A 14,642-nucleotide genomic window follows, 5' to 3' on the forward strand; every position below is an offset into this window, starting at 1 on the left:
AGTAGCATGTCTCTGTATATTATTTTTAAAATTCTAAACACTGGTTTGTCAGTTTCTTTTACCTCCTTTTGAGCAGCAAGAGCTGCTTCCACCTCTGCCAATTCTCGTCTTTTCTCCAGTAACACCATGGTATTATTTAAGGGGATCTCATCATGGATCGGCATTTGGCTTTGATAAAACAAGAGAAAAAAATAACTCAATTCATATTAACTCAGCTTCATTTTACAATATTATATGCAGCATGGAGAAATTTCAAATTAATCAACAGAAGATTTGATTCATTTTGTTACACTAAAACATACCCTTCAGATATGATTTTTACTTGACACCTTGCAATAAGAATATGGAAATTGTACCATGGTTTCCACAAATGACTGAAGCAGCACACGATTATTTTCAAATTTAGCCAATCTCGTACTCACGGAGGCACAATCACATGCCTGTTAAACTATTTTGTACATTTCTCTGTATTCCATTTATTTACTTCCATGTACATTCTTTCTCCAGTGCCTGGTCGAACTATTCTCACCAGCCTGTCAAGGACATATCCATCCCCTTTCTTAAGTTCTTGGTCTAAAATTCACTTTTCTCTGGCATAACAGTTTCTGCGACAATCTCAGAGATTCCTCTGCATTTACTCTCTCCTGAATCCTACTGACTTGGTTACAGAGTCACAGAGGCCACCAATTTGGTCCATCTTGTCCATGCTGGCTCTCTGTGGAGCAATCTTGCTTGTTCCAGTTCTTGATTCTAACCCAATTGCCCCTGCAAATTAATTTCTCTCAAGTGCCCATATAATTTCCTTTTGAAATCACTGATCATCTCTGTTTTCACCACCATCATAGACAGTGAGTTCCAGGTCTTTACCACTCATAGGTTAATTTACTCCTCACATTCCACCTTATCTTTTGCCCACAAATTTAAATCTGTGTTCCCTTATCCTTATACCATAACAACAACTTTTCTTTGTCTACTTCACTGCAAACCTGTATAACCTTGTACATCTCTACCAAATCTCCCTTCAACTTCCTTTGCATTTAGGATACCTGTTGTATTATTCTAGTGAATAAATGTCCTGTATATAATATGTATAATAAGTTCTTTATTAAAATTATTCTTTAATGAATAATACTTGGATTTCTGTGTGGATTCATAAATATTGAATTACTAATTCCAACAACCTTCTGAGGAAACCTGCAAACAGCAAATACAAAAATAAGGATGAGCTGTTTATTTAAAAAGAATTAGAATGACCCCACTACTGCATAATCTTGCTTCACATCTATCAATCTATTAAAAATCAACATGCAGATAGCAAAAAAAGAGATTTACATCACATCAAATCAGACCACATTAAAACTCAAACATAAAGAAGAGCAATGCCATCTTCTGAAACATTAACTTATAATAACCTCATTAAATATTTTGAAATTATCTATAATTGGAGAGTCAGAGGAAAGACAGACCTACTGCCACGGAACTCACCTTGGACTGGTCAAAAGCCTGTTGGATTTACAAAACTAGCATAGGTTCAGCTGTACATAATATTGATACCTTTGAGAGTGCCATGGTATTAATCACTGTTGTGAGCAGTCTGATCTTTTTACTTTTAGTCCATACATATTGTGTTCATTAGTATAATATTGAAACAATAGAGTAACCTGGGGATTTAACTACACTATTCCAATGCAATCAGGATCAGATATTCAGGCATTTTGTGCAGATGTTTCTTCAATCTCTCAAAAATCAGTCAGGATTAACAACAGATGAGGTGAAGTTTCATTCAAATCATGAGTTGCTATATTAAGGTGAAATGCACATAGCAATATGAACTGTCACTTAGTTCAATCAGTGCAACCTATAGTTATGTAACAATACTAAATAAAGAACACGCAATGTTATCCAAACCAGCGGGTAGTCAGATCATATTAAACAGAACAGCGCTCTGTATTCTATCTGACAGTCCAAGGATTAAACCTTCTCCCTTTGAGGATTTTTTCTGCTTGATTGCCTGCCTGTTTCTCAAAATGACACTGCCTTTGTTGGTGTCCATCCTCCACTTTGAAAAGCCTGTCATGTTCTTCCAAAAAGACTACCCTTATGGATTGACAAAGATTTACAACTGCAATGGTAAGTCATTTTTAATATAACCCTGAAGAATCTTAGAGCAGCCATTCTAAGTCATGTGTGGACACGTCTTCCCAAATAGCACATGAATCATTTGTTTGACTCCGACTAACAGTGGAAAACAGTTAAGGCAACCAGATGTGCTATTACCCTAAGCATGTTTAAATACAGATATTTTCAAAATATTTGATGAGGTTATTATAAGTTAATGTTTCAGAAGATGGCATTGCTCTTCTTTATGTTTGAGTTTTAATGTGGTCTGATTTGGTGTGATGTAAATCTCTTTTTTGCTATCTGCATGGTTGCAAGTGAAATCATTGTGAGTACGCTCACCCCAGGTACTAATAAATGCCGAGTCTCAGCACAAGTGTAAATAATTTGTTAGAAATAGCAAACTCAAAAGTTGATTATAGTGGGAATGAAAAGCTCACAACCCAGTCCAAGGTGTAATTGTTGGTCTGAGGCTAAGACAAGTTATCAAAACCATTAACTTCTCTAATTATATAAAAAAGGAAAAGAGAATTTAGTCCTCTTAACAAATGAGGCTGGGAAATAATAATGGGGAACCAGTAAATTGCAGAAGAGTTGAATGAATATTTTGCCTCCCTCCTCATAGTAGAAGACCAGAATAGAATTTGAAAACATATGAAATAGTCAAGGGGCAAAGGGGCAATGAAACAAATACAATAATTATTACTAGAGAAAATCTATGAGAGGGGAGAAAAGGCTAGTAAGTTCCCCAGAACTAATGGGCTCCATCAAATGACATTAAAAGTAGCTACAGAAATAGTTGAGGGACTGGTAATAAATCTTTAGATTCTGGAAATCTTAAATTCTGGTCATAATTGTTGACAAGATACTAATATTAGATGAAGGAAGTGACCATATTATTGTCAAGCTTGCAGATGACAAACAGGTGGAAAGGCAAGTGGCAAGAAGACACAAAGAGAGGCTGATTCTTCTTGTGTAGAACCAGTGGTCATGATCGCAGAGAAAGAAGACACACAGGAGAGAGAAATGTCTTCTCTCAGAGGATTGTGGGCAATAGAGGCTGGGTCATTAAGACAGATTTTAATTGGTAAGGAAATAAAAGGAAATGAGGGAAAAGTGGGAAGATAAAGCTGAGGATTATCAGATCAGCCATGATCTTATTGAATGGTCATGCAGGCTTGATGCACCAAATGGCCTACTTCTGCTCCTTTGCCTGATGGTCTTTTAGATAATATCAGTGGGGCAATATACTGCCTTTGCATTGTGATGACTTGCAAGTTGCATCATTAACATGTTTTTATTTCAACTCATGGATCATGGGCATCACTAGTTGGCCATCATGCATTTCCAATCCCTATTTGCCCTTGAGGAGGTGATGGTGAGCTATCTTCTTGAACTGCTGCACTCCACGTTCTGTAGGTAGATCCACAATGCCACTGGATTTCCAGGATGTTAACCCAGGATGGTGAGTAGCGTGATGGGGAACTTTCAGCTGGTGGTGTTCCCATGTATCTGCTGTCCTTGTTCTTCCGGATGGAAATGGTTATGAGTTTAGAATGTGCTGTCTCAGGATTTTAGGTGAATTTCTGCAGTGCATCTTGTAGATGGTACTGCTACTGAGTGTTGGTGGTGGAGGGTGTGGATGTTTGTGAATGTGATGCCAATCAAGTGGCTTTGTCCTGGATGGTGTCAAGCTTCTTGAGAGTTATTGGAGCTGCGCCCATCCAGGCAAGTGGGAATTTTCCATCCCACTCCTGACTTGTGCCCTATAGATGATGGACAGGCTTTGAAAAGTCAGCAGGTGAGTTACTCACTGCAGTATTCCCAGCCTCTGACTTTCTCTTGTAGCCATTGTGTTTATGTGATGCGACCAGTTCAGGTTCTGGTCAATGGTAACCCCCACGATGTTGACAGCGGGGGATTCAGAGAAGGTGCTCTTCTGTGGACTCTTCAAGGAAGACTTCTCCATAAGTTTGTTGGGAGGCCCTGTGTTGAATGTCAAAGGTCAGTAGTTAGGTTGCCTCTTATTGGAGGCAGTCATTGCCTGGTATTTTTGTGGTGAGAATGTTACTTGCCACTTTTCTGCCCAAACCTGGAAATTGTTCAGATCTTGTTGCATTTGAACATAGACTGCTTCAGCATCTCAGGAGTTGTGAACTGTGCTGAATATTGTCAAATCAGTGAACACTCACACTTCTGACGTTATGATGGAGGGAATGTCATTGATGAAGCAGCTGAAGGTGGTTGGGACTCGGACACTACTCCAAGAACTCCTGCAGAGATACCCTGGAGCTGAAATGACTGACCTCCAACTACCAAGACCATGTGCCAGGTATGACTACAGCCAGCAGAAAATTTGTCCCTCATACCCACTGATTCTAGTTTTGGTCAGGCTCCTTGATGCCACACTCAGTCAACCTTGATGTCAAGGGCTGACGCTCTCACCTCACCTCTGGAATTCAGTTCTTTTAACAATGTTTGAACCAAGGCTGTAATGAAGTCAGGAGCTGAGTGGCCCAGGAACTGGACATCCCTGAGTAGGTTATTGCTGAGTAGGTACTGCTTGGTAGCACTATTGATGACACCTTTTGTCATTTTACTGATAATCGAGAGGAAACTGATGGGTGGTAATTGGCTTGGTTGGATTTGTCCTGCTTTGTGTGTACAGACCATACCAAGGCAGTTTTCCACATTGTTGGGTAGATGCCAATGTTGTAACTGTACTGGAACAGCCTGGCTAGGGGAGTGACATGTTCTGGAGCACTAGTTTTCAGTACTATTGCTGGAATGTTGTCAAGGACCATAGCCTTCACAGTATAAAGTGTCTCCAACTGAACTGAATTGGCTGAAGACTGGTTATCTGTAATGCTGGGGACCACTGGAGGAGACCGAGATGGATCATGCTCTGCGAAAATTGCTGCATGTGCTTCAGCATTGTTTTTTGCACTGATGTTTTGGGCTCTTCCATCATTGAGGGTCGGGATATTTGCGGAGTGTCCTCCTCCAATGTGTTGTTTAATTGTCCATTACCATTCACAACTGGACGTAGCAGCACTGCAGAGCTTAAATCTGATTCTTTGATTATGGGTTGGCTTAGCTCTGTGTATCATAGCTGCTTATGCATATGCAAGTAATTCTGTTTGGTAGCTTTACCAAGTTGACACCTCATTTTTAGGTATGTCCGGTGCTGCTTCAGACATGCCCTCCTGCACTTTCCTTTGAACCAGAGTTGATCCCTGAGACCTGATGGTAATAGTTGAGTGGGAGATATGCTGAGCCATATGCTGGAATACAATTCTGCTGCTGTTGATGGCCTACAGCACCTCATGGATGCAAGTCTTGAGTTGCTAGATCTGTTTGAAGTCTGCACCACTTAGCATGGTGATAGTACCACACAACACAATAAAGGGCTTTGAAGGCGGGACTTTGTCTCCACAAGGACATGTGATGGTCACTCTTACTGATACTGCCATGGATAGATGCATTTGTAACTGGCAAATTGGTAAGGATGAAGTCAAGTATGTTTTTCCTTCTTGTTAGTTCCCTCACTACCAGCTGCAGACTCAGTCGAGCAGCTTTGTCCTTTGGGCCCTGACCAGCTCGATCAGTAATACTGCTGCCAAGCCACTTTTAGTGGTGGACATTGAAATCCTCCACCCAGAGTATGTTTTGAGCCCTTGCTACCCTCAGTGCTTCCCCAAAGTGTCATTCAACATGGAGTAGTACTAATTCATCAGCTGAGGGAGGGTGGTTATAATCAGCAGGAGGTTTCCTTGATTAACCTGAACTCTGTCAGACAGCTCTCTCAGTTTTGGCACTACCCCCCAGATTTAGTGAGGAGGACTTTGCTGGGTCGACAGGGCTGTTTCTGCCATTGTCTTTTCCAGTGCCTGGATCCATGCCAGGAAGTTCATCTGGTTTCATTTCTTTGTTGAGATTTTGTAACAATTGATACAATTGAATTGGCTGGCTAGGCCATTTCAGAGGGCAGTTGAGAGTCAACAATATTGCTGTGGGTCTGGAGTCACATGTAGGCCAGACCAGGTGAGGTTGGCAGATTTCCTTCCATAAAATATATTAGTGTGCCAGAATGGGTTCAAATGAAAAAAAAAATCTTGGTTCAGTATTTCAAATCAGCTAACAAAAAGCAAACTTCAAATACTGATCCCTTGAACTTCAGCTGACCAAGTAGAACTACAAACAGGCAGTTTTGAGAGGAGTCTTTGAAGATTAAATTAAGGATAAGGATGTTGGCTTGTTTCCTGAAGACTTGAAGGCTGGGTCATTGTTATCTACATCTGCTGGAGGGTGCACTTTCAGCAATTAGATAGCCAATATGATGTTGCTATCCTTCCTGTGCTGTTGTTCACCTAGTTGTGGGTTTTACTTGAGTAAAAATTACTGTGGACTTCACCAGTTTCCTCAATTCTCCCCCCCCCCCAACCTTACCTCAGTTCCATCCTTCCAGCTCAGCACCGTCCCCATGACCTGTCCTACCTAACAATCTCCCTTCCTACCTAACCTAACCGCTCCACCCTCCCCTCTGACCTATCATCTCCGTCCCCTCCCCCATTCACCTATTGTACTCTTTGCTACCTTCTCCCACCCTCCTCTCTGACCTATCACCTCCATCCCCTCCCCCATTTACCTACTGTACTCTTTGCTACCTTCCCCCACCCTCCTCTCTGACCTATCACCTCCATCCCCACCCCCATTCACCTATTGTATTCTTGGCTACCTTCTCCCCAGCACCCCCTTCCCTCCCCCCTGCCCCACTCCCTCCCCATTTATCTCTCCACCCTTGGAGGCTTCCTGCCTCTATTCCTCATGAAGGGCTTTTGCCCAAAACATTGATTTTCCTGCTCCTAGGAAGCTGCCTGACTGCTGTGCTTTTCCAACACCACTCTGATCTGAAAACTAAAAATTATTGTGTACACAATCTCTACTTTGTTCTCATAAAGCAACACCGAGTTATGAGTGGAGAGGCTGGTGAGAAAATTACTTTCATTGTTATCCTCTGATGACCACACAGGGGAACAACAAAGAGACACGCAGACCCATTGATACCACATAAATCATAAAGTTATGTCAAACAGGTAAAAGCATTTTTGGGTTTTCTGGAATTCATGATCAACCTTTTGCATGTGTATGTTAATAATATATAATATATATTACTTTTGTTGGTAGTGTTGCCAACAGATTTCTTCAGATAAATTTCACAAATTTCTGGCCAAGAGATGTGTGGATGATTTATGCACCTACAGTACAGCCACCTTGGTGTTCACATCTTATTGCCAATATTATGGCCTGAATTTTCCCAGCCTACTGGAGGTGAGCTGACGGCTGGGAGAAATGGAAGTGTGATGGGGGAATGGGCGCACTGCACACCTGTCTCTACACACACTATGGCCACACTGAAAGGACCTGCCACTGATGGGGAGGCTGGTAGGTAAATAAGGGGGCCTCCCAACAAACCCATGGAGAAGACTTCCTTGAAGAGTCCACAGAAGAGCACCCTCTCTGCATTCCCAATACCACCACTTACTTTTCCAGCCTCAAGCAGCCAATGTGATAATGGCCACCTCCATAACAACATTGATGGCCTGGATTCCCTCAGGCCTAACCTCTCTCTCTTCAATGGCATCTCAGTTTTAGGGCATCCTCAACCTAACATCACAACCTCAGCATTGGTCACTGGTAGCAGTGGGGCTGCGAAGCTACTGGCAATGTTATTGGGCAGACAACTCTTAGAGGTGTCCTTAATTGGTCGAATCTTAATATGTCACCCAGGGTCCTGTCACCCATTTAAGTGAAATCAGCTTCCATTTTCAGCCCTGGATGCAGGACTTGCAGGTAAGAGAAAAGTTCAGTACCATTAACTTCTAAAAAAAAATCACTGGATCAAATCCTGGAACTTCCTTTCTGACAGCACATAAGATACCAGTGGTCCAAGATGGCGGCTCACTACCACCTTCTCAAGGACAGTTAGTAATGGGTGATAAATACCAGCTTTGCCAGTGACACCCACATTCCTTGAATGAATAGTAATAAAACAAAAAGGTACATTCAGTAAAATCTTCTCAATTCAATCCATTAATCAGTAAACAATGTTTCAATGGGTAAATCATTCAAAACATTTACAATTCAGTATAAAAGTGAAGTCACTATAGTCCCTACTAAACCATCAGGTTGCTGTCTCATTGCAGAGATGACTGGTGGTGGTTTATCCTGAGGGTCACTATACCTTTGGTGAAGAGAGAGGTTGAGAAAGAGAGTCCTTCATAGTAACCTCAGTTAGTGTGAGAATTGAACCCACACTGTTGGCATCAACTCAGCATTGCAAACCAGCTGGCCACCCAACTGAGCTAACTAACCTCTAAGATGCAATTCTAAGCTACAGTTTGAACATTGAATCCCAAACTGTACAAATTTATCAAGATTCTTTAAATGACGTTTTATTAAAATTATCATCAGATAGAGGGGAAAGTATAGAAGGTAGAAAATAGATCACAAATCAACCCAAAATCGCTCACAAAGGTTTACAGAAGCATACCAAGATACAATACGGAAGGCCTTTCCACCATCTTCACCATGGCAGCTCAATGTTTAGTCCTGCTACTCTATTCCCTAAAATCCCACACATTTTCACCCCTCAATTATTACTGAATTCCTTTTGGAACTGATTATTTTATCTGCTTCCACCACACTAGGGCAATGCAGTATACAGTATTTCAGATCAGACGTCCCGATTGTTTTACAAAGGAGCTTAAATCCGTCTCCTTTTGCTTACCAATCCTTGAAAACAATTGATCGTTCCTTTATCGAAATCCTTTAGGATTTGGACAACTGTACTAAAAATTCCATCTCTGCACTGAGAGCAACCGCAGTTTTTTTTTCTAGATTTACAACATAACTGAAGTTCTTTCTTCTTAATGAAGAGTACCTGCACTATATACCCAGTTCGCTACGACTTACTGCAATTGATCATTCTAACTGCTTTGTATCAGCGATAGGACAGTACTGGAAATCTCCTGCCATTAAACCAAATATCTGTTGCAATTCACAGACACCTTAATGGGCGAGGATAAATATTATTGCAAATCCAAAATGACGCAGTATTCTATCTCGACTTCTTGTTAATTGTAAAGTCTTCAGCAACCTTACTCCAAAAAAAACAAGTCGCTAAAAGGATTATAGAAAAGTTCCCTTTTGACTTACATCAGTTTGTCTTCGAATATGTTATCATAATAGTTTCCGAAAGAATGTGCCATTTCGTTGACTGGGTTTTTGTAAAGGCGTGAAAGAAGAGTGATTGATATTCTGCAGAGTGGGAAATTAAAGCGCTGGCCCAGATACCGGGAATGTTGTGTCTGTTTCAGCCCGGGACCAGGTAACCATAGGGATGGGAAACCTCGTTACTTGGGCAACATGACCCATTTCCGAAACGCTCTCTCGTGGACAAAGGTATCGCTTAATGCAACTATGCGGTCAACAAGTAAAGTGCTGCTTGCAGTTCAAGACTCACTTGTGTGTTGCGTAACCATTTATCAATCACTGTCTAACTTAAGCAGCTCACTCAATCTTCTCAAAGTGGGCACTGCAGACGTCCCCATGGAACAATCAATCGGGGGTTGGTATAACAGGAACATGGTTTAGACCTTTGGACCTGGAACTTTGCTCCTCCTTGTCTTTCTCCCAGTCGAGAATGGAAAACCACTGCACAGCCGAGGAATGCAGTTTTCAGAATAGTTAAACATTGCGGGGAACCGCAAATTTTACATTAAAAATTAGGAAATGTTGCCAAGAGTCCCAGGGTAGATAGCATCTGATTAGGAACAGAACAGTCACCGTGCAAAAGGAGGCCATCCGGCCCATCGATTTTGTATCTACTCTCCAAATGGACGTCATTACATAACTGCCAATTTCCTGGTTTTGGTCTCTCCACATCCTTATGCATTATCTCTTTCCTGTTGAATGTATCAATTGAATCTGCCTCCACCATACTTTTAGGCAGAGCATTCCACCACCCACCAAAACGCTTTTTCTCACATCACATTTACTCCTTTTGCAAGTCACTTTAAATCTATGCCCTTTGGTTCTTGATACTCTTACTGGAGGGGACAGTTTCGCTCTATTTACTCTATCAAGCGTGAGTGTATGGGTCTGTAGGAGTGTGTGTGTGTGTGAGTGTCTGTGTCTATGTGTGTGTCTATCTGTGAGTGTGCATCTATCTGTGTGAGGGCATCTGTTTGAGTGTATGTGTGTGCAATGGGGTCACCTGTAATGTGACATGAACCCAAGGTTCCAGTTGAGGCCATGCCCATGGGTACCGAACTTGGCTATCGGCCTCTGCTCAGCCACTTTGCACTGTTGCCTGTCCTGATGTCTGCCTTGAAGGACGGTCACCCGAAGGTCCAAGGTCGAATGTCCCGGCCCGCTGAAGTGCTCTCTGACTGGGAGGGAACATTTCTGTCTGTTGATTGTTGTATGGTGTCCATTCATCCGTTGCCATAGCCTCTGCACAGTCTCACCAATGTACCATGCCTCAGGGCAGCCTTGCCTGCAGTGTATGCGATAGACAATATTGGCTGAGTCGCATGAGTACCTGACACGTACATGGTGGGAGGTGTCCCCACACGTAATGATGGTATCCGTGTCGACACTCTGACATGTCTTGCAAGGTTGTATGCTGTTGTCCTGAAAGCTGGGCAGTTTGCAACAAACATAGCCAGAAGGAAGAGAAAAACAACAAAATTTGCAAATACGTATCCTGCTCATCTTACATCCTTCAAAGTGGACCTCCAGTATAACCGGTCCATTCATTTGTATGTAATACTGCATTTTCTTTGCTGGTTTCTGACTCTGGGAGGGGGACTATATTCACAGAAGATAGGATGAATGGCATTCCTGGGAGGAAACACTTTGTGACAATCGAGTAATTTCTGAGATGATCCACAAAATACTGCTCAAATAGAAAGTGAGGACTGCAGATGCTGGAGATCAGAGTCTAGATTAGAGTGGTGCTGGAAAAGCACAGCAGGTCAGGAAGCCTTATTCCTGATGATGGATTTTTGCCTGAAACATCGATTTTCCTGCTCCACGAATGCTGCCTGACCTGCTGTGCTTTTCCAGCACCACTCTGATCTAGACTCTGGTTGCGGAGAGAGTACAATGAAGGCTTACATTGGGGCTGTAGGACTGACATGTGAGGGGACATGGTTAGGATTGTATTTACTGGCATTTATGAGAATGAGGGGGGATCTCATCGAAACATAGGATTTGAACTGGGGAGAAGGGATAAATGCAAGAAGGATGTTCCTGTTGACCCCATAATCTAGAACCAGAGCTCATACTTTAAAGGCATGGGATAGGCCTTCTGGGAGTGAGATAAGGAGAAATCTCTTCACCTAGAGAATGGCGAACCTGTGGAATTCTCTGCCACAAGAAGCAGTTGAGGTCAAAACATTGAATGTTCTCAAGAAAAAGGTAGATATAGTTTTTAGGGAAAGGAGAGAAAGTGGGAACAGGGTACTAAGTTAGCTGATCAGCCATAATCATATTGAATAGTGGAGGGAGCTCATAGGATGTACTCCTGCTCCTGTTTTCTGTGTTTCTGTGTTTCTGTGTATCTCCAATGATCCACCTTTTGGTGTAGCTGCAGTCACTGTCTTGTCAGGAAATTGACAGAGAAGAGTCAAGGTCATCCAGAATTGGAGTCTTAACAAAGTAAATACAACTGCCAGTTTGTAGCCTGCCTGGGAAAGACTGTCCCCTAAGACAGAAATGTGAGGAGGTGCATGCTGGTTCAGTTCTGTCCTCTTTTCCCACCCTGCACTATAGGGGCAGGAAGATTCAGCGAACCAGGTTACATGATGTTGGATGAAGTGCAGGTGGAATTCTCAAATTTTTTTGGCTGAAGAACCTGTTTTCAAATTGATCAGTAATCACACAATCCCTCCATCCAGAAGGAAAGTACCCAGTTAAACTTACAAATGATGCATAACAGTTTAACTTGTATACATCAGAACAGTGCTACAGTATGACCAGTATTCTGATTTTCTAAGTATTACTGTTTTTATACTGGTTTTCACCAAATTCCAACAGTAACATCCTAAATTATTTGTGCATTTATACGTAAGATTTATCAGCCTGTTAAAGTCAGAATCATTTGCTTGAAATGATTCTGATGTACTAGACTTGGCTGTGAGTGTTAATGTGAAACCGTTCACTTTTCCTAAGTAAAAAGTTGAATACTACTCCAACATAAAAAAAAGTCTTGGTCTTTCTAGAATGGGAAGAGTCTTGGTGACTCCCGATTGGAAGATTGATACTGTATTCTGTTGTGACCTGCCTTTGCATCTCACCACCACCTTCTTAAGGGCAACTAGACATTTGTAACAACAAACCCTGTTCCAGCTACAAGTCACTAATCTAGTACTCGGTATGTGGTATTTCTGCCATTGCTACACTGTCCATTACCATGGCAGCGGCTTTAGTCTGGGTCAAGTGACAGTCCCTGCCTTTTTTCATTTATTCACTCATGGGATGTGGGCATCACTGGCTGAGCCAGGGTTTGTTGCAAATGTTTATTTGCCCTTAAGAAGGTAATGGTGAGATGCCTTCTTGGAACTGCTGCAGTCCATGTGCTGTAGGTAAACTCACACTTCCATTTGGGAAGGAATTGCAGGATTTGATGCAATGACCCTGAAGGAACAGCGATATATTTCCAAGACAGGAAATTTGGACTTGCCTCCATTCTCAGTGAAGGAAGCTTGGTTTGATTGTCAAACCCTGGCCCTTGGTCCAGGCTGACTTGGTGATTCCATTTACTGGCCGATACGGCAAGTCCTGAGAGTCCACCTTTGAGATCTTTGTGAATCTATCAGATTCTGTCAGTCTAAGGCTCTTAAGTATTATTATGGGTTTTCTTTTGCCAGATTTTTCCTGATCCAGCAAGAGAAAAACAAAGAAACATGAATAAAAATAAATAACAAAAACATTAAAATCTTAAGGGAAGCATTGTGTCTAAATGCTGAGAGATTGCAGATTATACAAGAAATTGAAAACTGCTGGTTTACAGCAAATAATTAGGAAAACTAATTATTATTAATTATTACAAAGGGAATTGAATACAGAAGTAGGGGTGTTACGCTTTAGTTACACAAGGCACTGCTGAGACGTCATCTGGAATATAGTGCATAGTTAGAGTCATAGAGTCATAGAGATGTACAGCACAGAAACAGACCCTTCAGTCCAACTCATTCATGCCAACCAATATCCTAACCTAAGCTAGTCCCATTTGCCAGCACTTGGCCCATATCCCTCTAAACCCTTCCTATACATATGTCCATGCAGATGCCTTTTAAATGCTGTAATTGTACCAGCCTCCACCACTTCCTCTGGCAGCTCATTCCATACACGCACCATCCTCTGTGTGAAAAAGTTTCCTGTTAGGTCCCTTTTACATCTTTCCCCTCTCACCCTAAACCTACATCCTCTAGTTCTGGCCTCCCCCAACCCTGGGAAAGGACTGTGTCTATTTATCCTATCCATGCCTTTCATGATTTTATAAAGTCACCCCTCAGCCTCTGACTCTGAGGGGAAAACAGCCCCAGCCTATTCAGCCTCTCCCTATAGCTCAAATCCTCCAATCCTGGCATACTTTTAAAGAAAACATGTAAATATGTTGGAAGCAATTCAGAGAAGGATTACCAGACAGTCCCTGGAATGCTTGTTTCATAATAAAGGAGTGGAGAGGCTAAGCTTGTGCCTCTGGAATGTAGCAAAGTAAAAAGTGATTTGATTGAAACAGATAAGATTCTGAAGAGTATTGACAGGGTGAGTATGGCAGGGATCTTTCCTCTTACAGGATGACCTCGAACTATCAGGTCAGTGTTTAAAACCTAGTTCTTGCATTTTTAAAAAAAGAGATTAAGTGTTCTTTTCTCAAAGAAGGTTGTGAGTGTTTGGAACTCTCTTCATGGGAAGGTGGGAGAGACAGAGTTCTTGTTTGTTTTTAATGCAGACACTTGTTAAGCATGGAGGGTGTGCCGTAGATGATATCTACTTAACAGGGGTAGGTAGGAATGCAGGTTTAGACTTACAATCAGATCTGCCAGAATCTTATTACATAGTGGAGCATGCTCAAGGGTGTCACATGGCTTCCTCCTGCTCGTTGTTAATAACTGATTGTTTATTGTGTCCCACCATGCAACTGCACTGGGCTCCTGGGGCTGACACTGAGTCTCACAGTATTTGACGTCTCAGCAGTGTCACTCAAGTGGAAGAAGAAAACAAAAAATAACAGTTAACTGTGTGTGTCCCACCCCCACCATCTCAGCAAGGTACCTTGCTCATATTATCGTGTGGAACCCTGGAAATACTCTACAGATCCCCAAGGATCCTCAGATTCCAGTTTGAGAACCACCGGTCCAACATCTTCCAGTTCTGTCAATAGCAAACTTGAGAACTATTCCATTGTTTGTGCTTCCCATACATCCACATGATGTTAGTGGAAAGCTAAT

The 14,642-nt window shown here is 42.0% G+C and overlaps 1 protein-coding gene across 1 annotated transcript in view; it reads right to left on the minus strand.

Moving 5' to 3' along the window:
* Positions 1-9,510, minus strand: part of cfap73 (cilia and flagella associated protein 73) — a 28,506-nt gene extending 18,996 nt beyond the window's left edge. The window contains exons 1-2 of the mRNA XM_072587366.1: positions 9,337-9,510; positions 63-168 (exon numbers count right to left, since the gene is read on the minus strand). Of these exons, the coding sequence (XP_072443467.1) occupies positions 63-168; positions 9,337-9,389 (159 nt within the window). The 5' untranslated portion in view covers positions 9,390-9,510. The remainder of the gene's footprint in view (positions 1-62; positions 169-9,336) is intronic.
* Between the last annotated feature and the right edge of the window lie 5,132 nt (positions 9,511-14,642).

This window comes from Chiloscyllium punctatum, chromosome 17 (assembly GCF_047496795.1).
Source record: "Chiloscyllium punctatum isolate Juve2018m chromosome 17, sChiPun1.3, whole genome shotgun sequence".
Classification (NCBI taxonomy): Eukaryota; Metazoa; Chordata; class Chondrichthyes; order Orectolobiformes; family Hemiscylliidae; genus Chiloscyllium; species Chiloscyllium punctatum.